Source organism: Mirounga leonina, unplaced genomic scaffold, assembly GCF_011800145.1.
Source record: "Mirounga leonina isolate KUSES-001 unplaced genomic scaffold, KU_Mleo_1.0 Mir_175, whole genome shotgun sequence".
NCBI classification, from domain to species: domain Eukaryota; kingdom Metazoa; phylum Chordata; class Mammalia; order Carnivora; family Phocidae; genus Mirounga; species Mirounga leonina.
The window spans coordinates 7,647,146-7,670,193 of record NW_023270453.1 but is presented as its reverse complement, the minus strand read 5'-3'; the positions used below and the strand labels follow the sequence as shown (position 1 = coordinate 7,670,193).

General features: G+C 39.2%; 2 protein-coding genes across 2 annotated transcripts in view; one reads left to right on the top strand and one right to left on the bottom strand.

Moving 5' to 3' along the window:
* Positions 1 to 947: 947 nt before the first annotated feature.
* CDNF (cerebral dopamine neurotrophic factor) lies at positions 948 to 22,151 on the bottom strand. Its single transcript, XM_035021593.1, has 4 exons — positions 21,904 to 22,151; positions 8,628 to 8,755; positions 7,428 to 7,569; positions 948 to 2,478 (listed from the first exon to the last, which is right to left on the bottom strand). Exons 1-4 carry the CDS (start codon positions 22,016 to 22,018, stop codon positions 2,300 to 2,302), a joined length of 564 nt encoding a protein of 187 aa, XP_034877484.1. The 5' UTR covers positions 22,019 to 22,151; the 3' UTR covers positions 948 to 2,299.
* Positions 22,152 to 22,404: 253 nt separating this feature from the next.
* The window catches only part of HSPA14 (heat shock protein family A (Hsp70) member 14), a 38,889-nt gene continuing 38,245 nt past the window's right edge, over positions 22,405 to 23,048 (top strand). Inside the window, exon 1 of the mRNA XM_035021587.1 lies at positions 22,405 to 22,562. Within this exon, the coding sequence (XP_034877478.1) occupies positions 22,506 to 22,562 (57 nt within the window). The 5' untranslated portion in view covers positions 22,405 to 22,505. The remainder of the gene's footprint in view (positions 22,563 to 23,048) is intronic.

The window sequence follows — 23,048 nt, the reverse complement described above, 5'->3', positions numbered from 1 at the left end:
TTCTTTCCCAAACTCCCTTGCAGCTGGGTTTGGCATGGGATTAAGTTCTGATCAATAATCTGTAAGGAGAATGTGGGGGAGGGGTAACAGCCAGGGAAGTGGGGGAAGGCTGCCCTAAAGAGGCGGGTGCCTTGTCCCTTCTGGAATAAGGAGCTCCAGGGTCCACTTGGACCATGAGTTAAGAATGGAACACGCCCCTGATGTAAAGCAAAAAGATAAGAACTCCATCCCTGATAACTTTGTGGAGCTGCCGTATTCGCTCTTGCCGGGCTACCTGACTTCTTCTACATGAGAGAAGCAACCCTTGTGTGTTTATTGTTGTTTGTTGTTGTTGTTGTTACATTCAGCTCTAGTGAAAACCTGACTGAGATGGGAAGTTGGAGAAAATAAATCAACTGCGGGGTCCAGGGCTCAAGACCCTGCCACTCCAAGTGTGGTGCCTGCAAGAGCCGCACGGGCATCACTCAGGGGCTTGTTAGGAAAGCAGTCTCGGGCCCCACCCAGGCCTCCTGGATCAAAATCCAAACTTTAACAAGGTCCCCGGGTCCCTTGTACGCACTGTTTGAAAAGTTTCAGTGGCACTGACAGAGTGAATGCTCTATGAAAACCAGACCAAACATCATGGATTTGAATGAACTGCTGGGCAGTGTTCTTATGACCTAGATTTCTATCCTGTCAAAAAAAAAACCCCCAAAAAACAAAGAACACACAACACTGAGAAAATATGACCTGATTTTGAGATCAGACATCAGACATACTTTCAAATGTTAAGTTTCTCAATAGGTTCAAAATGTACTAAAGGAAAACAAATACAAAGGTTACAAAAAGTAAAAAAAAAAAAACCCCACTAAATATGGACTTTTAAAGATATAATTCATAATAAACTAGAGTGCTTTACACATAGTGATCAAGCTGCCCAAACCCAGAAACAATAACCTTTTGGTCATTTATTACACCAAAGCTTTTTTATTCTCATTTTTAAGTTACTAACCACCAATTCTCTGACAAGTTTGGTAACATCCCAACTGTCCAACTGAAAATTCATTTACCTGCACAGCATTGAAACATGAAAATTATACTTTCAGTGTACACATTCAGTCTGGAAAATTTCTCCTCCACTCCCCCAAAGGACTCCCAGTCAGTAAATGCAATTCTCTACACGAACGAGATGTTTTGAATTAACGAAGTTCAGTTAATTTTCAAATAATTTTTCTACAGCAGTATTTTAGATAAAATGTATATACAAAAAAAAAAAAAAAGACCAGATTTTAGTTGTACTACTACATGAGTTTCACAACCCTATCCAACCATGTAACCACCAACCACCCCAGTCAAGATATACGACATTCCAATCCCCCCAGAAAGTTCCCTTGAGCTGCTCTGCAGGCCTTCCCCACCTCTGCCTTCCCCCCAGAGGCAGTCACTTGCCCAGGGGGGGTTCTTACTCTGATGTGGCCAGAAAATGGAGCCAAGAATGATTTTACAATTTAAAGCTGATAAAATAGTATTAAGAACCATAGAGCTCTATGTTGCCTGCAGGTGCTTTTACCATGCTTTAATCCTCTATCAAAAGCTCGTCTAATGTGTGGTAGCAAGGAATACAGAACACCTTGAGCTTAGTTCAGTCAACAGTGTGAGTGTTGCTACAATTTGCTAAAACACTGACTCTATTTAAGTGGAGTCTTGATCTGTTTTCTTTAAGTAGGTATAAATAGGTTTTAAATAGGTATTCCTTCTTTGGGGAAATCCTAATTTCAAATACTGCCTCCTGCCCTCCCATATCAGATACCAAAAAGAGCCAGAACGTAGAGTGATTTGCAGTTGAATGTACAAAGTTTACTTTTTAAAACCTTTGATTATGCCATGTTATTGTTTTGGATTGAAGGTGGGAGTTAGGTAGGCCAAACTTTGTTTCTTTTATCCTAAACCGATATATTTAACTAAAACTTAATACACAGAGAGCAGCCTCTGAGCATTGTCTTCCTTCTTTGAATCGACTACTCCATCAATTTTTCAGTAGTTCACATTTCCCACTTTTAAGGAAATGGGCAAAGACAATATATATAATCCTTACAAAAATGATAAAAAAGCACTGTTAGGTTTGGGTACCCTGCAAATGGAAGAGACCACTAATATTAGCAGTTTTCATCGTAAATCCAAGTAACCAATTCTTGGTTGTGTTACCAAAGCAAAAAGTATGAGACCACATACAGCGCAACTCCCAGTTACTCTTAACCAACAAGTCCATATCCTGGAGAGTCACTGTGTCTCTCCTTGATGGCATATCGGCATCGGAGGGTCACAGCTCTGTTTTGGGGCGGGCTGCTGCATACTTGGGTGCCAGTTCAGTGATGAGATTCACATAGTCAGTTTTTTCTGCACAGGCTCTGCACCCCTCTCCCCAGCTGTGCAGTATCTGTTTCAGCTCTGCTACCCTCATCTTTGACAGGTCCACTGATGCCAGGTCCAATTTCTTTTCTAAACAACAAAAAGGAAAAGCACGGTTTTTAAAAAAACCAAAACAACCGTGAAACACTTAGAAAGGCCAGTGGTGTTTCCTATCTTGGTGCCGACTACCCTGTGTTCCGAAGTGGGGAACAGTTCCAATTTCTATGGAAACCAAGACATACCTAAGGAAAATGTGTTATGTACAAAGCTATTGGGATCATTAGTGTTCTATTCAACTTGCTTTCCATGGAATTATACTTGCTTCAAAACAGGGGCCTGGGTAGCTTTGCAGAATTTTGTGACCACTCCACGGCTTCTCAAGACCATAATTACTAAAATGACTACATTGCATCCTAATTGCTGCTCCTAAGATACAAAGAAGAGAATTGATAAATGGCAGTGCCTTGGGATGGTCTTGAGTGTGGCCAGATGAAAGTCTTAGATTGTAATTAACTAGAAAGTGATGGTTCGCTTTCTATACGAAGACATGTCTGCATTAAAACAGATGGACATACCTATTACAAAGCATTATCGAGTTTTTAAATACAAATTTAAGACACCAAAACACATGAATAAAATTAAGAGCATTCTCATTGGTCCTTAATTGTTTGGGATCTCTGCTTGAACTCACCTGATCCTCTGTCCCTACTGGGATTACAAAATCATCACAGCATTCATTGACAGTCTTTTGGGGTATACCCACTTCTCTAATGCTGGCGCTTTGGTGCCAACCAATCTGGCTCCTAGCCTTCTTGCCAGTAACCGGCAGGAACACTTGTCATTAACATCCAACTCCTCTAGAAAGACTACTGTTTCCATTTACTACCTGCAGACAATGTGAAGAACTCAGCTACTTCTCTATTGTCAGACCCCAAAATAGGAAAAACAAACAAACAAAGCTCATCTATAACATACTCATGATTATAACTTCCCTGTCAGAATGGGGAAATTCTTTTCTTTCCCCCTCCCCCATGACCAGGTGTGTCCTTGAACATGGATACAACATTGAAGTTTGCTTATTAGTGGCAGCCCAGGACTTTTGCAGCTTGACTTCTCTTGAGGAACCCTTTCCTTTTTTCCCTTGCATAATAAAACACAGCATTTGACAGCCTGTTATCAACCTAACATAGTGGTCAAGTGACTTATCAAAAATTTCCAGTTAGTGTGCTTAAATCTAAAAGTTGGATTTTATACTTAGGAATAAATTTAACCAAAGAGGTGAAAGATCTATACACTGAAAACTACCGGACTAAACTGAAGAGAACACAAATGGAAAAACATTCTGTGTTCATGGACTGGAAGATTAATATTGCTAAAATGCCATCCTACCCAAAGCCATCTACAGCTTCAATGCAATCCCCATCGAAATTCCAATGGCATTTTTCACAAAAAAAAAAAACAGAAAAAATAACCCCAATTTGTATGGAACCACTAAAGACCCTGAATAACCAAAGCAATCCTCAGAAAGAACTAAGCTGGAAGCATTGCACTCCCTGATTTCAAACTATACTATAAAACTATAATAAAACAGTGTGGTACTGGCATAAAAACAGACACAGATACTAATGGAGTAGAATCAAAAGCCCAGAAATTAACCCTTGCCTATAAGGTCAACTAATATTTGACAGAGGAACCAAGAATATTCAGTGGGGAAAGAACAGTCTCTTCAATAACTGGTGTTTGCAAAACTGGATAACCACATGTGGAAAAAATGAAACTGGACCCCTGTCTTATATCACTTAGGAAAATTAACTTGAAATGGATTAAAAAGTTAAACATAAAGCCTGAAACCATAAAAATCCAAGAAGAAAACATAGGGAAAGTCTCCTTGACATTGGTTCTGGCAACGATTTTTTGGATATGACACCAGAGCAAACAAAAACAAAAATCAGTAAGTGGGACTACATCAAACTAAAAAGTTTCTGCACAGCAAAGAAGCCATCAACAAAATAAATGGCAAGTTATGGGATGTGAGAAAATATTTGAAAATTACATATCTAATAAGGAGTTAATATCCAAAATATATTTAAAAACTCACACAACCCAATAGCAAAAAAATCCCAAACAATCTGACTAAAAAAATAGGCAGAGGAACTGAATAGATATTCTTCCAAAGAAGACATACAAATGGCCAACAGGTCCCTGATAAGGTACTCAGCATCACTGACCATAGGGAAATGCAAAACAGCACCTCAATGAGGTATCACCTCACATTTGTTAGAATGGCTGTCATCAAAAACCTAAGAGATAGCAAGTGTTGGAAACAATTTAGAAAAAAAATCACTCTTGCTGGCAGTATAAGTTAGTACAGCCACTATGGAAAAGAGTATGGAAGTTCCTTTAAAAATTAAAAGTAGAACTACCAAATGATCTAGCAATCCCACTTCTGGGTATATATCAAAAGGAAATGAAAATAGGATATCAAAGAGATGTCTGCACTTCCATGTTCATTGCAGCATTATTCACAATAGGCAAGATATGAAAACAACCTAAGTATCTATCAACAGATGAATGAATAAAGAAGATGTGATGTATGTGTGTGTGTGTGTGTGTGATGCACATGTATACACATACAACGGAATGTTATTCAGCCATGAGAAAGGAAACCTTGCCACTTGCGACAAGAATGGACTAAGTGAAATAAGTCAGAGAAAGATAAATACTGTATGATGTCACTTATACATGGAATCTAAAAAAGCCAAACTAATAGAAACAGAGCGTAGGATGGTGTTTACCAGGGTCGGGTGGGTGGAGAAATTAAGATGCTGGCAAAAGAGTATGAACTTCCAGTTACAAGTTCTGGGAATCTAATGTACACCATGGTAGTTATGGTTAATACTATATTATATACTTGAATGTTGCTAAGAGGGTAGACCTTAAATGTTCTCATCACAGAAAAGATATGGTAATTATAAGACATGATGGAGGTGTTAGCCAATACGATGGTGATAATATTGCAATATATAAGTGTATCAAGTCAACATGTTGTGCACCTTAAACGTGCACAATGTTTTATGTCAATTATATCTTAATAAATCTGAAAAAAATAAATAAAAGTTAAATTTTAAAGCCTTTTTTTATTTGGATGGTCAGCTATACCCTGTGCTCAGGGGACCCTTCAATTTTTATAGTGACCCCCATCCTTTAAAAAAAAATAGATCTAGGGGTGCCTGGGTGGCTCAGTTGGTTAAGCGACTGCCTTCGGCTCAGGTCATGATCCCGGAGTCCTGGGATCGAGTCCCGCATCGGGCTCCCGGCTCAGCAGGGAGCCTGCTTCTCCCTCTGACCCTCTCCCCTCTCATGCTGTTTCTCTCTCTCTCTCAAATAAATAAATAAAATTAAAAAAAAAATAGATCTAGCAAAAACATACTTTCAGGTCAAAAGCCAAATGACACCCTCCTAACTGAAAACATAATCCCACTCTACACTTACCTTGTTTGTTCATTTCATGGCTGACTTAATAAAAGACCTTTAAACATAGACGCTTTTATAGCGCAAATTATTAATATCCCACCATTTGAAGCCCTGTTCAATCTCAACTTTCCTGCCAACCATAAGCTGGGAAGGAGAATTTAGAACTGCTGGTCTATTCAAGATAAATTATTGAAGGAAAAAGAAAACACTTTCTTGCGAGTGTCAGTAGTGTCTTTGAGTTTTTCTAGAGAACTTGGCATCTGACATTCATTTTAAAAGAGGAAAAACTCTGTAACCCTAAAACTATAAGGAAAACGTTGATCCCAAAATTAAAACTAGTTCATGGCTCCCCAAGGGCCTCTAGTGGCCAGCATTGCCAAAAGATTAGTAACAATGCATTTCTTTTCAATAATATCTGAATAATTTTTCTATTATTCAAGGAGCCAAGTAAGATCCCTTGTATATAGCAGATGTTATTCCAAGTACATTTGTCAAATGAAAGACTCAAGACAGGTTTGTCCCTTTTGTGAATATTGTTTATATGAACTCAATGATTCCTGCCTCTACTTCATTACCTGGAAGCCAATAAAAACAGATGCCTTCCCCATAATCACCACCTTGGAGATTAGGGCTTGCCCTTGGCAAATTAAGAAGTAGGTTGTCTTTGGTATCTTCTGACCTTAAACCTATTTAAAGCCAGCTTTGTCGCTATGGTGCATAGGCATATTACACAGCTATGTTGGAAAATAAGACTAAAATAATTCAGAGTTGGGTGCTAATTACTTAGGTAGTTTATAATACTACAGTGGGTCTGTAACATAAAACAATGACTTAAGCAAAAGAAGTGAGTCTTTCCTGGTAAAATCTCAGGTGTTAAGGACAGGCTAAGGGAGGGATGCCCCAGGCTTTCAACACACCTATTCAGTGTACCCAAAAGGCTGACCCATATACAAATCCTCAGTACTGTATAAGAATAGATCTATATCTGTGAAATTCATAAGGCCAAGGATAATGTTTTAAATAGGACATCTCCTCCCTTTCCTCACTGTTTACTTTAGGCACCCTCGATAAGCTTACTTCATAAAACACAACCCGACTTGATGTGAATAACCTATTTCCTAAAATTTAAAACTGGCAAGATGGTAGACAAATCTAGGGGGAAAAGATACAGTCCATGTTTAAAACTTCAAAGTCCCGACATGGCCTTTGAATAGATGAAACTTTTGTCTTAATAGGTTACCAAGAGCTAAATCACCATGAATAGCTGCTCCCTTTACATTTGGAATTTTTCCTTGACACACATAGTTGACATTGCCTTGGTGATTTAAGAGTTTAAACCTGGCTATCCGGGTTGGCAGTTTTACTGAATGCTGATTGTGCAGTCTTCGTTTCTCTTCCCCAAAGGAGCTCAGATGGTGCTAGGCACCATTCAGCAGCCCAGCAACCTACTGGCGAGTGGAGATTGCCTTCCCTTCTCCCACCGACTTTTTAGAAACAGGGACCTTGGTTTGGAGAATGCGCAATGCTCTGGACATATTAGAAAAATACATTTGTCTCCATTATACCATATTTCAGTTCACAGATCTGGCTGTCCATCTTCTTGAGTTTCTCGCAAATCTTTGGTGCAGGCATATGCACACTCATTGGGCGAGCGACTTCATTGAGGATCTTTGTGGCTGCATCCTTCGTTGCACCTAGATAATAGCACTGAAGGAGTACAAAGAGAATTTAGTGTCCTGGGTGATGAAAAAAAGTAGTTAATATAGTTTGGAGAAGTGAGAAAGAGGTTAACCTAGTTTTCATGGCCCAGCTATTAAATTTTAACCCCTGCTGACTAAGGCACCAGAAAACAAATGATTCCATCCCCGTGATCATGTTAATTAGAAGTGCCCTACAATTCACACGATGCTCAAAGACTAATAAGAGCCAACGTTTGCTAAGTGTTTTCTCTGTGCCAGGCACTGCTCTCGGGGCTTTAAAGGTCTTAACTTATTGAATTCTCACAACAATCCTGTGAAGTAAGTACTATAATTATCCCCATTTTACACCCAAGTCACCTGAAGGTCACCAGCTGGTAAGCAGAAGAGACGGAATTTAAACATCTAGCATTTTGGCTCTAGAGTCCATGTCCTTCTCCATCATGCTATGCTGCCTTTCCAGCTGCCTAACTGAGACAATTTACATTTAAAAATATGAAACTTAATGGCACAAATAAATGTTGAGAGTTTTACAATGTGTCAGTGTTGAACAGTCAACAATGCAGATTTAACTGACAAATTGAACATGAAAATTTTAGGCAAAATGAATTGGCCTGCAATGATCTGTAGTGAAATAAAACACTTTAATGAAAAGTCATCTGTGTAAACCCAGGAAACACCATTATAAGAGAATATAAATACTTCATTAGTTATGTATAAATGATGTGATAAAAATGTTTGGACAGGTTTAACTAATGGTCTTGGTAACAAATAAAGAGTCTACCCACTGTTAACCCAGGACAGAAAATTCTCATGAGGAATCTGTGTAACTTTACTTAAAACATGGAACTGCTTGTCTATTCAGAAAGCAAAATAAAACCAGATACATTCTAAATGAAAATACATAGGACTACATTTCACTGGATGATCAATTTCTGCCTGCTGTCTACAATGAACATGCTTGAGGCAAGCATTTAAGCAGGAGAACATTAAGACTAAGATGAGAAATGAAACTATTAACAGTTTCTTCAAGCATAAGGGAAAATGAACAGGGAAAATTTACTATACCAGGCGGTTTTCTTTTCCTTTGACATCCAAGCAAAAGCTGACCAATTCCTTTTCTATGGTGTCCAGGGAAAAGTTGACTCCTCTGGCTATCAAGGAGTTATAGAATCGGTTCAAGAATTCTTTACATACTAGAAGGATCAAAGAAATTATGTAGTTATGTACAAAATAACCATGACCACACCTATGTGTATGCCCCGCTCACCAAATAAAAAAGTTAAATATGATTCAACACATTGTGACAATGGATTCAAATTATAAGTAAGAATTGTTTGGGGTCTATAGCTATTTGCTTAGAATTGGGCCTTGAATAATATGAACTTATCGAAGCAATCAATCTTTGGAACCAACTTGAACCTAAAATGAGATTTTCCCACAAAAGTTAACCCTAAAAGAGAATATAGCTTTATATAGGATACGATTCTTGGGACAGCTTTGTTTAAAGCACAGAGAAAAACCTGATTACATATCTTAAATGAAACCCCTTGGTAGTCTGCCTAGGTCTGTAAGTTCTATCATCATGAACCTAAGTGAAACTCCAATTTGAACAATCATATTCAATCCCAGCATCCAAAGCCTGATCTGGCTGCTAAGAAGTGGCACAGGCAATAACCATAGTTAACATTTGTTGGGTGCTTAAAGGTGCTGGCGCCGTTCTAATGTATGTTATTAACTCATTCAAGTCTCAGAACAAAGCTATGCTACTATCCTTATTTTATAGGTGAGGTAACTGAGTCAAAGAGAGGCCAGTTAACTTGCCTAATAAGTGCTAGAGAGGGAATTAGATCCCAGGCCATTGGACACTGGCCCTACACACTTATCCATTAGGTACCTCTGCAGTAGGAGGATACTGCTTTTCCCATGTTGCTTTTCCAGATGGGGCAAGTGTCTGGCCCTAGCAAGCAGAGAGGGAAATGGAGGCCAGAAGCTTATGCTGGAAAACAGTGGCCCTTAGTATTAGAGACAGAATTCTAGAGAAACATACTAAGGAAGAGTGGAGAGTGCCCCAGCCCTTGGTTCTATCCCTACTCTTGATTCATGGTATTAACTAAAACCAGGTAATGTGCTGCCATCCCCAATATTCAAGTGTCTTATCTATCTGTCTGGTAAATGAGGCAAGATCCACTGATCACCCTAATACACAAACTAGACACCTACTGTAGTTTAAACTATGTTCATCTGATTAAATTACTTTATTTAATAAACATTTATTGACTACTTCCTATGTATAAAACACCTTAGGAAGCCCTACTAACAGATAAACTTCAGGAAGGAGGCAAGATCCAGAAAGGAGAATCAGGTTGCAAGAAGTAATATGAGAAGAAAAAATGGCAAGTGGGAGAGAAATCTAAATCAAGATTAACTGTGTAACAATAATAATAAACATGTAGGGGAATAAGCATAAGGTAAAACCCCAAAACAGGACAATCCTAACACATAAGATGAGAAATACAAGAAAATTCACTTGAAACTTCCTAAGATCCTTTATCATCCAGAAGAGGGTGGAGAAACATTACTGTTAAGTCATAATAATTTTTAGCCAATTACTCATGTTAACAACGTAAGGGTAGTAACTAAAAAATATAAACAGATTGCTTTCAGATCCGTATTGATGCAGGGTATGGGAAGGGATTGTTCAAACATTATCAGTCCACTGGAAGACAGAAAAGTTTAAAAAAAAAAAAAAGAAAGAAAGCACAATACATTTTTTTTTAAAAAAAACATGAAATTAAGTGGGAAAAATAAACCCAAATATATCATTAATTACAATAAGCATGAATATTAAACTTGCAGTTATAGAACAGGATTTTTCAGAGCAGAACTATCAAAAATTCAATTATCTGCTGTTTATAAGAGTCACATAAAAAGTATGAGACTACAACAAAAGGTTGAAAAAACAAAAAACAACAACAAAATTGAGGAGATTTTAAAAATAATAAGATATGCCTAGAAAATGCTAACCAAAATCTGCTTTAGTCCTATAAAGCATTTTTGAGAATAACAACAGTCACTACTAACCATAAAATGAACCATTTACCAGAAAAACCAAAATAAATGTTCTAAACTAATGTACAGCCATTAACATAGCTTAATAATACAGAAAATCCTGATAGAATCATAAGAAGAAATTGACAAATTCACAATAACAGTAGATGGTTGAACATCTTCACAGCAATCATTTGATCAAATTGACCAAAAGTTAATAAGGACATTAAATATGTGAGCACTATTCACAAGTTTGACCTTATACCATATGGAACCCTTTTCCCCCAAATTAGAGAACCCACATTCTTTTCAAGAAAATATGTAATATTTACATTAATTTGCCAGGTAGTAGGCCAAAAAGCAGTTCTCAACAAGCACCAAAAAACCCATACTAAGCAGGCCACATTCCCCGAATATAATTAGAAATCAGTAACAAAAATATGATCCAACTGAGTGTCTGCCCTCCTTATGCCTAGAAATTTTTAAAACACATACTTCTAACTAATCCATGGGTCAAAGAAAAAGTAGTAAGTAACAGAAATGTACAATTTTCAGTACTTAATTCCAGTAAAAATACTATATATAAAACTTAAGGATTACAGTTAAGCAGTACTTACAAAGAAATTCATAACATTATTATCTTTCAAAAGAAAAAAATGAAAAAGAGTAAGCATTCAACTTAAGTTTTTAAAAGTATAACTATATAAACCAAAAGAATATAGAAACTACTGATAATAAAACCACATAAATTAAGCAGAAAAAATAAAAATAAATGAAACTAATGGTCAGTAAAGATAGATAAGTTCTTAGCAAGGAAAAAAGTGATAAAGAATTTTTTTAAGTGGTAAATCAAATAATATTCAGACAACCAAATAACAAGTAAGAACTCTTGGTAATTAAAATATGATTGCTAAATTAAAGAAAAAAGTTGACCAGATTTATTTAGGGGATCAAGTTGGGGGGAAAAATCACCAGGAAGTAGACCAAAAGACAAAGAGGTGGAAAATGATTAATGAAATTTAAGAAATTCAGGAAGACAAATACCTAAATAATATGACCTTCAAAAAGATAGAAGAGGGAATTGTCAAAGAACCAATATAGGGAATATTCTCATTAGTGGAAGACACAAATATCTGGATTGACAGACCCACAAAATTGAAAAAGATCTATACCAACACATAAAAGTCAAGAAACTTTAGAACACTGGTAAAAAAGAAAAGATTCTATAATTCTGCTGAAATCTAAAATAGCTCTAATAACAATTATGAAAGAGTGTCATTAGATTTCTTAACCCTGGAAACTATAAGAAAATAGCTTAATGTCATTAAAATTCTACAGAAAATATGTTTTTGACCTAGAATTCTATAAAGAGTCAAGTTATTCATTAAAATGTCAAAGTAAATAAAGTCATTTTCAACACTCAAGATCTCAAAATTATATTATCATGTGCTGTTTTTAAGGACAGTAGCCTTCACCAAAACATAAGAGTGAACCAATCAAAGGAATGCCTTGGGTTCCAGGAAACAAAGGTCAAACACAACAAAGAGACCAAGGAAATTCCCAGGAGGGGAGGGAGTCTTAGCACAACAGTGGTGTAGCTGGCTGGAGAGATGCCTATCCAGGTTAAAGCAGGACAGAGAGTCCCAGGAATGATGCCACCAAGCAGAAGATCAAACTAATAGACTACCTGATGTGGTTAATTTGTTCAAAGATGATTTTCAGTTCTGTCGGGGGAGGGGGAGAATATATATATATATTTTAATTTATTAAAATTATTTATTTAATTTTATTGATCATTTAATAATTATTATTTAATAATTATTATTTAATAAATGTATTAATCATATGTAATTATTATTTAATAAATTTATTAATTTATCATATATATGATAAATTAATGATTGGAACAAAAATTAACCAAAGAAAATTGAGGCAAGTTTTAATTCAAGGGGAGAAAGATATACATGAAAGATGAAATTCTGGTGCACTAGATAACTAACTTTTGAATAATATTTACATGACACAACAATATAAACCCTGAGATTTATTTTTACCCCAAGTGGTGATATAAATGTATGTAAAATGGGGGAATGGGTGTGCAAGAGACAAATGTGGGTGGGTGTAATAGATCTAAAACTTCATTTTTAAAAGATAATAAAAGTGCCAAACTTTTAGAACATTTTAAGCAGTTTATTTAGATTAATAAAGATATGTTTCAGATGAAGTAGCTAAACTACTTGGAAGTAGCTGCAGAGGAAAGCACTATCTAGAGAAGAATGGATAGGTGCTTAACATTTTTCAATATAGGCCCAGGAAAAAAAAATTTACATTTTAAACTTCTGCATATACATAACTATTTGATAATAAAAAAGGAGACATACCTAGAGAGAGAATAGAGACTTTAAAATAATAAGAAAACACCATAAGAAAAGCTTTATTTCAATAAATTCGGAAACAGCATAGACAACATCCTAGAAAAGTATAACAAAAATAAACTTACGTAGAAATAAGAACCTGAACCGACCTAAAAGCCATTTTAAAAAATTGAGGCAGTAATTAAAAATTTACCAGGGAAAAAAAGAACCCAGCTATCAGAACTATTTTATATAAACTATCACAGAGACAAGAATAGCAAAGGAAAAGAAAGGAAAGAAAACCTCCCAAATTTTAATGAGATTGGCCAAACCTTGACATCAAAACCAGGCAAGGACAATATGAGACAAAAATGACTGGCCAATTTCACGTTTTGAAAATAAAACGCACATTAAAAAAATCATAATTGGGGCGCCTGGGTGGCTCAGTTGGTTAAGCGACTGCCTTCGGCTCAGGTCATGATCCTGGAGTCCCGGGATCGAGTCCCGCATCGGGCTCCCTGCTCAGTGGAGAGCCTGCTTCTGCCTCTCTCTCTGCCTGTCTCTCTGCCCACTTGTGCTTTCTCTCTGTGTGTCAAATAAATAAATAAAATCTTAAAAAAAAAAAAATCATAATTAAGGAAGAATCACGTCAGTGACCAAGATGTTTTAAAATTAGAAAAGCTAATAATTCAATTATAGGATCATCTCAATAGATGTATATGTATTTAATAAAATCGAATTTCTGTTCATGATTAAAGCAAGCATCCATATTAAGACACTTAGCAAACTCGTATAGAAAAGAACTGCATTGACTTGATAGAGGATATCTATGAAAGCTCTACAGCAAATGTCCTACATTAACAATAAAATGATCCTTTGTCACCACTTGTATTCAATACAGAACCAGATGTGTTAGCTAGTGGAAGAGATGTTTGTTAGAAAGGAAAAAGTGGGGTGCCTAGGTGGCTCCATCGGTTAAGCATCTAACTCTTGATTTCGGGCTCAGGTCATGATCTCAGGGTCATGAGATCGAGCCCCACATCAGGTTAAAATTCTCTCTCTCTCCCTCCGACCCTCCCCACCCAGGACACAATCTCTCAAAAAAAAAAAAAAAGGAAAAAAAGAAAAGAAAAGAAGGAAGGAAAAAGCAAAATTTTTATCATTTGCAGACTATATGATTGCCTAGGTAGAAAAACATTCTTAATAAGGACAGCATTATGCAAAATTGCTGAATATCAGATTAATACAAAGAAACAATGAGGAACCTGCAAATTTAAAATAAGAAATCATTTACAATCGTGACAAAAATTCCAGTGTAACTAGGAATAAATTTAATGAACTATATCAAGACTTTGAAAGAAAAAAGTATAAAACTTGATCAAAAGATCTCAAAGTAGACTTCAGAAATGGAAAAATAAACCATGTTCATGGATGGGAAGAGTCAATATTATGGATTATAATTATTTTTAAGTAAATCTATACATTTAATGTTATTCCAGGGGCACTTGGGTGGCTCACTTGGCTAAGCTCCGGCTAAGCTCCGCCATGATCCCAGGTCATGATCCCAGGTCATGATCCTAGGCTCCCTGCTCAGCAAGGAGTCTGCTTCTCCTCCTGCCTCTCCCCTTGGCTTGTGCTCACTCTCTCAAATAAATAATGTTGTTCCAATCAAAATCTCAATAGGACTTTTATAGATTTTACAACCTGGTCCAAAAATACATACGAAGAAACAAGAGCAAATGAAAGTCAAGAAACGTTTGAAGAAGAAGAAAAAAAAGAGGGGCGGGGGCGCCTGGGTGGCTCAGTCGTTAAGCGTCTGTCTTTGGCTCAGGTCATGATCCCAGGGTCCTGGAATCGAGCCCTGCATCGGGCTCTCTGCTCAGCGGGGAGCCTGCTTCTCCCTCTCCCTCTACCTCTCCCTCTGCTTGTGCTCTCTCTGTCTCTCTCTCTCTCAAAATGAATAAATAAAATATTTTTTTAAAAAAAAGGAGTTTGAGGAGTAGACGTTATCATCTATCAAGATTTAGTTCTAGAGCTACAGCATTGAAAACACTGTGGGAATGGCACAGAAATAGACCAGGAGACCTAGTCTAGAAACAAATGCACAAATCTAGAGAAGGTTGGTAAAGGATGAAAGTGATGCTAAAAATCAATGGAGGATAAAAATTTACTAGTCAATAAATGGTACTAAGACAACTCACCACTGAAAAAGATAAACTTAGATCTCTATCTAAAACTACATGCAAACATAAATCCCAGGTGAATAAAGATTTATATGGGAAGAGCAGCACTACAAAACTTTTAGAAGAAAACCCAGGAAAGCATCTTCATGACATCAGGATAGAGAAGAAATATTTCTTTTTTTTTTTAAAGATTTTATTTATTTGACAGAGAGACACAGTGCAAGAGAGAACATAAGCAGGGAGAGTGGGAGAGGGAGAAGAAGGCTCCCCGCTGAGCAGGGAGCCCGATGCGGAGCCCTATGCGGGGCTCGATCCCAGGACCCTGGGATCATGACCTGAGCCGAAGGCAGATGCTTAACGACTGAGCCACCCAGGCGCCTCAAGAAGAAATATTTCTTAAAGAAGTTACCAAAACACAGATCATACATTGGATTACAGCAAAATTAAACACTTTTGTAATGTCAAAGAAATCATAAACAAAAGATAAGACAAGTCACAGACTGGAGGAAGATATTTAAAACTTACATAACTGACTAAAGATTAATATCTAGAATACATGAAAAATTGCTATGGTCTTACCCTTGGGTCCAGTCATTACCAATGACTATAATCTCTCTATAATTTTAGTTGAAACATCCCATTGTCTGACCATCACCTCCTATCTCTCCAGCTCATGTCCTCTAACACCCAACGCCCAAGATCTCCGACCCCACCAGGTCATACAATCCATTGATTTCCCCACCTTTTTCACCATGCTTCCTTACTCAGTTTAGATTCCATGTTCTACAGTATAGTCACTTCTTTGCACATAAATTCAATTCTCTTGCATCTCCCTCCCTCATTGTATGCACCTGGAAAAACCCTAGCCCTAGTTAAAACCAACTCTCCACCCAGTTTGTACCTACACTCACTGAACATAACTGGAGGAAATAACACAGTGGTGCTCACTGGCCTCACTTTAAATTCATGACACTAATTTCCAGTAAGCCATCAGGGCTGTTCAACAACCCTACTCCATTGGCCATACTCACACTGTATCCAACTCCCCAAGTGACAATTGCAAAGTTGCTCTCTCTTCAAAGCTTGTCTAGCACCTCCACCCCATCCTCACTCCCACCTCATGATCCTGCATCCTATTTTTCTGAGGAACAAAAAGCAACAGGAGAGAAGTCTCTCCTGCTTCTGCTGTCACATCAACCACACCTGTACCTGCATATTCTGCCTTAATTCTATGAACAAACTTTGACAACCCCTCCACCTGCTATAGAGATCCTATCAACTCCCTACTCCTGCACTTCTGCGCTCTCCCCTCTGTCTGGTTCCCCATTAGCCTGCAACATGATGTGTTACTTCTCATATCTTAGAAGCAACAGAAAGATCTCTCAACACCACATTCCCCCCCTCACCACCACCAAATACCACCACATTTGCCCATTCCTCTTTAAGAAAAACAAAGAATTTTTATGCTGTGGTTTCCAAGTCTCTCCTCTCTTCCTCTCCCTCACTCCTCCCACACCTAGTTTAAAGTCAGTGAGTTATAAAAGGTTTGTTGTGAAAGACAGGGTCCTTCGCCTCCCCTTATTACCTGATTATTTGTTTTTTTGTCTACTTCCTTGTTTTGTCCTGCATGATACTTATAGTCACTTGAAATGTATTTGTGGAGATTATTTGAGGCATAAAATTATGATGTCTTATTTCCATAAAGGATTTATGTCTGTATTTATCAGACTTAGGAGCTACTAGCCAGGGACTACTTTAAACTAAATTGACAGCTTGATATTTTCTTGGACCCCTTATGTGAAATTTAGCTGCAAATCCAAGTGAGGACATCTTGTGGTTATAATCTCTCAGAAATGTGTTTATTCTTTCTTCAATTCTGCTCAGTGTCAAGGAAATTTTCCTTAGAGACCTCTGTGGGTAGGGATGGGTTAGCTTTATTGCTCGTTCAACCTTACACTGAGGGAGTAACACTTTGGGAATCCCAGATTAACAGAGAAGAGTGTCTTAGTAGATTCCTTACCTAAAACAAGTCTTAGGCTTTGCCTTCCATCTCCCTCACACCAAAGATCATCTTTGACTGGCCACTGTTATCTGGGCAGAATGAGTGTAAACTCAGTTTACCATTCAGGACTGCTTCTTCCCCTTCAATTTTGCCCTAGTAAATCTTTCTATCTTGTCAGCTCTTGGTTCCTTTATGACGTTTTCATATTTTCTCCTGCAGCATTAGGATTTCTTGGCCAGAGGATTGCTGTAATCTGACCCACTAAGTTCCCAACATTCTGACCAGAGTCTTTAAAAATGAAAGATTATGCTACTTCATAGCTCAACACCCTCCTGTGGTTTTCCATATCACTCAGAGTCTAATCCAGTCTCTAGATTGTCCCACAGTCCCGGATGACCTGACTTTCCACTGCCTCTCACACCTCAGGGTCTGTCACCTCTCCCACTTAAGCCACATTGCTCTGTCCTCAACAAAGTACCTAGATTGGGTGTGAAATGTATTTTTTGGCTGAAGAAAAGAGATCCTGCATATCTGTAAGAAAATTGCAGTCCAATAGGGAAAAATTAAGTTGAAAGTGCATATAATCTATCACCCAGAAATTCTTGCTCTATGACCTAGAGAAATCATCACCAATATGCTCTAGGAGACATGTATAAGAATATTCAGAGGACCATTGTTTAAAGTTATGTAAAAGTGGGAAGAACCTAACCGAACCTCCAAGAGAGAATAGTTACATACACTGTATTTCACTCAGAAAGTGGAATTCTAGAGGCAAGTTAAAAAGAATGAACTATGTCTGTAGTTATCAACGTATAAAATGCCCCAATATAATGTTGAATGAAAAAGGTTGCAAATGAATATGTACAATGTACAATTATATACAACTAAGATCAAAAAAATTACATAGATTATTTGTGGATACACACATTTATAGTAAGAGTTCTTTAAAAATGGAAAAGAAGCACACATTAACTTTAGAACAGACATTTCTCCTGGAAAGGGAGAGAAAACAGTGGCTACAAGTGTGTTATTTTATTTTTTAAAGACAGAATGGTAGCAAATGTAGCAAAATATTAACAATGAATCTAGATGCTAGGTATAGGTCATATAAAAATTTTCCTGTATGTTTAAAGTAGTTGCTAATTGATGTTAAAAACTCACCACAATATCTTTGACTGTCACAGAAATCCCCCATATGCTCAATAAAATATTTGGTAATGTTAGTGAAATTGAATTTAAAATTTTAAGGTGAAATCACATATCAATTAAGCAATTATTAGCCAGAGCCCAAAAGGGGAAAACAGTATTTGGAAAATATAATAATGCCACCTGCAGGAAAAGAGCTATAAGCCTTTCAAAAAGATAATGATAAATGCTCAAAATCAGGTTGGTGGAATAATTAAACTGGCAGTGGACTAGAAACATTATTTTCAACAGTTCCATCCACACCTTCTAAAACTGAAGTCAGTCCCACATTATCTACTTGATTTTGGAGGAAAAATTTAAAAAGACACCAGATTAATCTGGGTGATACCAGGACTAGGGGAGAATTGCTACCTAAGAATATTCATATGTTATAAGGAGTTAAGAGTTTAGAAATAGCCAGAACTTCTTGAATAATTTGTGTACTACTTCATTGTTCCGATTTTATTTTTAATATTCCCTTAAATAATTTAGTTCCCAGCAGTATACTCAGAAGCGGTATAGTTAGTTATTCAGTGCTTGGGCTCTGAAGGCAGACTCTCTGGGTCCAAATCCTGGCTTTATTGATTACTAACTGTGTGACTTTGGGCCTTTCACTGTTGAATCATCTGACAGTCTAACTTGAAGTCCATCAGTATTTTTTCTCTGGTTATGTTTAAGATTTTCTCTTTGTTTCTTCTTCTTTCTCTCTAGTGATTCATTCTTGACAATTTCTTGGATCTTCTTAGTTATTAATTATTTTATCAGCTGTATCTAATCTTCTATTAATCCCATTAATTTCTATTTGTAGCCATTTAATCTGGTCCTTTTCCAAATATGGTTGGACATTTTTAAGAGTCTTTGCCCTTTATTTATATTTTCAATCCCTTCCTTTATTTCTTAAAACAAAATAAATGTATTTTCTACCCTGTGCCTGATAATTCCAGTACCTGAAGCCTTTCCACTAGTTTCTGCCACTAGTCGAAACTTGCTGTCACTCATGGTGCCCTTCTTCCTCATGGGTGCAAGACTTTTCTGAATGTAAGCTTTATTTCTTAGACTTTAACTATGAGAATTATTTGCAGGCTGGGCTAAAGGTGGATTCCTACAGGTAAGATCAATATTTGCTGATGTCTAAAACCCCATTAAACTAAAATTTCAGTTTGAGATGTTTTGGACCATCCAGGTTGTGTGCATTTGGGCCTCAATGCGTAAGTGGGCTATCTTGTGATTAGGAGTTATCTGGAGACATTTTTGTTTTCCCTTTTGGTACAAAGTTCAAGTACCACAATTGCTTTTAGTCTCTAAGGATGGGGGTAGCGTTGTGGTTATTTCCAGGTCACCTTTTATAATGGAGGTCTAGCTCTTTGGGATTTCAGATTAATTGGAGGAAGACCTTATATTAAACTCCTAACTTGGGAAGGTCCTGGGCTTTGTCTTTATTCTCTTTATTCTACCAAAGCCAGGAAAACCTAAATGCAGAGTGCCCAGGTAACAAATGCCCTCAAGGCAAAAGCCACCTTCCCATTTCTTTTACCTCTTTTAGTTTCCACTTTCACCTTGATTTTTGGCCTCTGGTTATACCTTACTAACTTACTCTTAAAATTATTTTTAGGAGTGCCCGGGGGGCTCATTGGTTGAGCATGACTTTTGATTTCTGCTCAGGTCATGATCTCAGGAGTCCCAGGATAGAGCCCTGAGGCAGGCTCCTCACTCAGCAGGGAGTTTGCTTGTCTCCCTTTCCCTGTGCCCCTCCCCCATCCCTCGCACGCACACGCACAAAGTCTCTCAAATAAGTAAATAAATCTTTTAAAATATTTTTACATTTTTTTTATTTTATCCAGTGTTTTTAGTTGTTTTCAGCTAGAGGATCAGTCATGTTGTCTTTTAGAGCTCCACGTCCTATTCATCCCTAATGCTATTAATAGGAACAGAACATTAAATATAACAGCCTGTCATTTGTATTTTTAACATTCACCGAGCAATTAGTAAGTACCAGACAGTGTTCTAGTGGTTGAAAAACAAAGTCCATACCCTCAAGGATTACATGCTAGGGAATAAATAAAAGTATCTTGTGGCTGTGAAGAAAAAGAAACATGGTAATGGGGGTAGAGAGTGACAAGGTAAGTAGTAGTATTCTAAATGGAGTGGTCAAGGAAAACCTCTTGGATAAAGTGGTATTTGAGCAGCAACCTTAAGAAAGGGAGAGAAAACCATAAGTGGACTACTTGGGGTAGAACTCTCCGGGCAAAGGGAAGAAGTGCAAAGGCTCTAGTGCAGGAGTGTCCTTGGCGGGTCCAAAAAACAGTCAGGGCACCAGAGTTATGGAAGCAGAGTGACCAAGGGGAGGGAGGACCGTAGAAAATGAGGTCTAGTCCAACACGCAATAATCACCATATGCTGTAATAAATCTAGGAAAGATGGCATACGCTTTACATTCAACTAATCCAGGGGCTCTGGCTTTTCTGAAATGTTTTCAGATAAATGCTCCAGAAATTAAATTACTAATGAGTAATCAGATCAATTGTTTGTGTCTCACAAATTCTGCTTTAAATGCATAGGATGCAGTTATAAGATTCTTTAAACAAAATTATAACTTAGCTGAACAAATATATCTATAGAAAATTTAAAAATGACATCGTGTAGATATTTTCAATTTCTGGAGAGAAGTTTAATTACCGCAGGGCTGGTAGAAAACTGGACTCCCAATTCCTAACACCTCATTAAGTTGTTATACAAACTACACTCATCCAGTTATTCAATGCATACTGTGAATCTACAGTTTCCTGTTAAGTAGGGATAGAGTCCCAAGGTTACAGAAGGGTGAGGAGGAGATCCACTTTATATAAATTATTTTGGTCAATGAAAAATGGTTGTTACAGCAGTCCAGGAGGAAGGGCCTAGCATAGCCAATTATCTTCTCTAATCTTGTTAACAACCCTCTGAAGTAGGTACTATCACGCAGATTTTGCAAGGAAGGGGCATGGGGGCTCCGAGCAGAAGGGTTGGCGGAACCTAGTCGCACGTGTTCTGATTGCAGTGCCTAGCCTAGGTTCTGCGAGCAGAAGAGGAATCATCCCTGGGCATTCCTCCTAAAGAGTTAATATACTCCTCTATAAATCAACTTTACTCGGTAAGTCCTAACAAACGTTACTTTTGTTCTCTGGTTTAAGCCACCTCGACTCAATTACAGACCACTTGTTTTATTTTTCTTCTGGGAGTCAAACAAATTTAAATTGGAAAGACCTCGCCTGGCCAGGGAGGGGCCAGACTCGCTCAGCAGCAGCAGCAGCATGGACGCAGCACCAGGGTCTTCTGAAGCTGGTTGCGTCTACACAACGTCTAATCCAAATCCCAAATAGCCCAAGACCAGAACGCGGCCTCAAGGTGTCACTGGGCCGGGATCGAGCTTTTGCCTAGGCTTGGGCGAAGGCGATGGGAAACCAGGGACGGGGACCTGCATTTCCTGAGTTAAATGTTATTTATAGCCAGGGCCGGGGGAAGCCAAAGCCGACAACAGCTGCGGGGCAGCGCGGTGCCACCGCCAAGCAAGCAGGTCTCACGCCGCTCACCTTCACAGTCGGCCCCTGGCCGTTCCCCGGCCTCCTGGCCCAGCGCCGGCCCCGGGTTAGAGACCCAAAGCCCGGCAAAAAAGGCCACCACTGCGGCTGGGCCCGTGCACCACATGCCGAGCCAGCCGCTCCAAACGCCTCGCCACCCGCGTCCACCGCCAGCCACGGTGCTACCGCCCGGGGCCGTTACAGGACGCCGAGGAGCCGAGCGAGTGGTCGGGGGAAAATCTGCCGGGAGTTGCTAGGCCAAATGACGCAATTCAATCATGAGTTTCCATTGGCTTTCAGGTAAGGACCTAGAAGGGGCGGGACGAAGAAATCCCTTCCAGGCACTCCCCGACTGGCGCGTGCGCACTCTCGCACACGCGCTGCAGCGCCGGCAGGGCGGGGTGGGAGGACGCACTAAAGCTATTCGTCGGCAGTCCGAGAGGAAAGGCGAAACCTTCACGCTGATTGGTGGCGACGCGGGAGGCCGCGGCGGACGGACCGGTGGGCGGGCGGGAACGTGAAGTTTCCGCGGTGCCTGATGGGGTTGTTCCGAGGCCCGAAGCTCTTGCCACAGCAGGACCACTCGTTACTGCTGCCGCCTTCTCTGCCGCCTCATGGCGGCCATCGGAGTTCACCTTGGCTGCACATCAGCCTGTGTGGCCGTCTATAAGGTGAGAGACTGGGGGATCTGGGCTCCGGGTGATGGCCCCCCAGTTCTCCGGGTGCGGGGCTAAGTCCTTTGGTCTCCTCTGGGATTGTGAACACGCTTGTCGCCGGCCTAGGAATGTCGTGCGGAAAGGCATTATTGCGGGGAAGTTTGGAGGCAAAGGGCCGGGCGGACCCAGCCTGGTCCTCCGCAGCTCCTCCGGAAAGCCTGCTGTGCTCGGACGGAGGGTCGTGACGACGCGGGCCGGCGGGGTCCGGGAACGTCCGGGCCGCAGGGAGCCTGGAGGGGGGCGGTCCTGGGGACGTCAGGGCCTCTGGAGGCCCAGAGGGATCTCGGAGATGTCGTGGGCACTGGAGGCTCGGAGTCGGGCGGTCCCGGGGACGTCAGGGCAGCAGGAGGCCTGGAGGGTCTCGGGGACATCAGGGCCGCGGGAGGCCCGGAGAGGTCTCGAGGACCTCGTGGGCGCTGGACGCCCGAAGAGGGGCGGTCC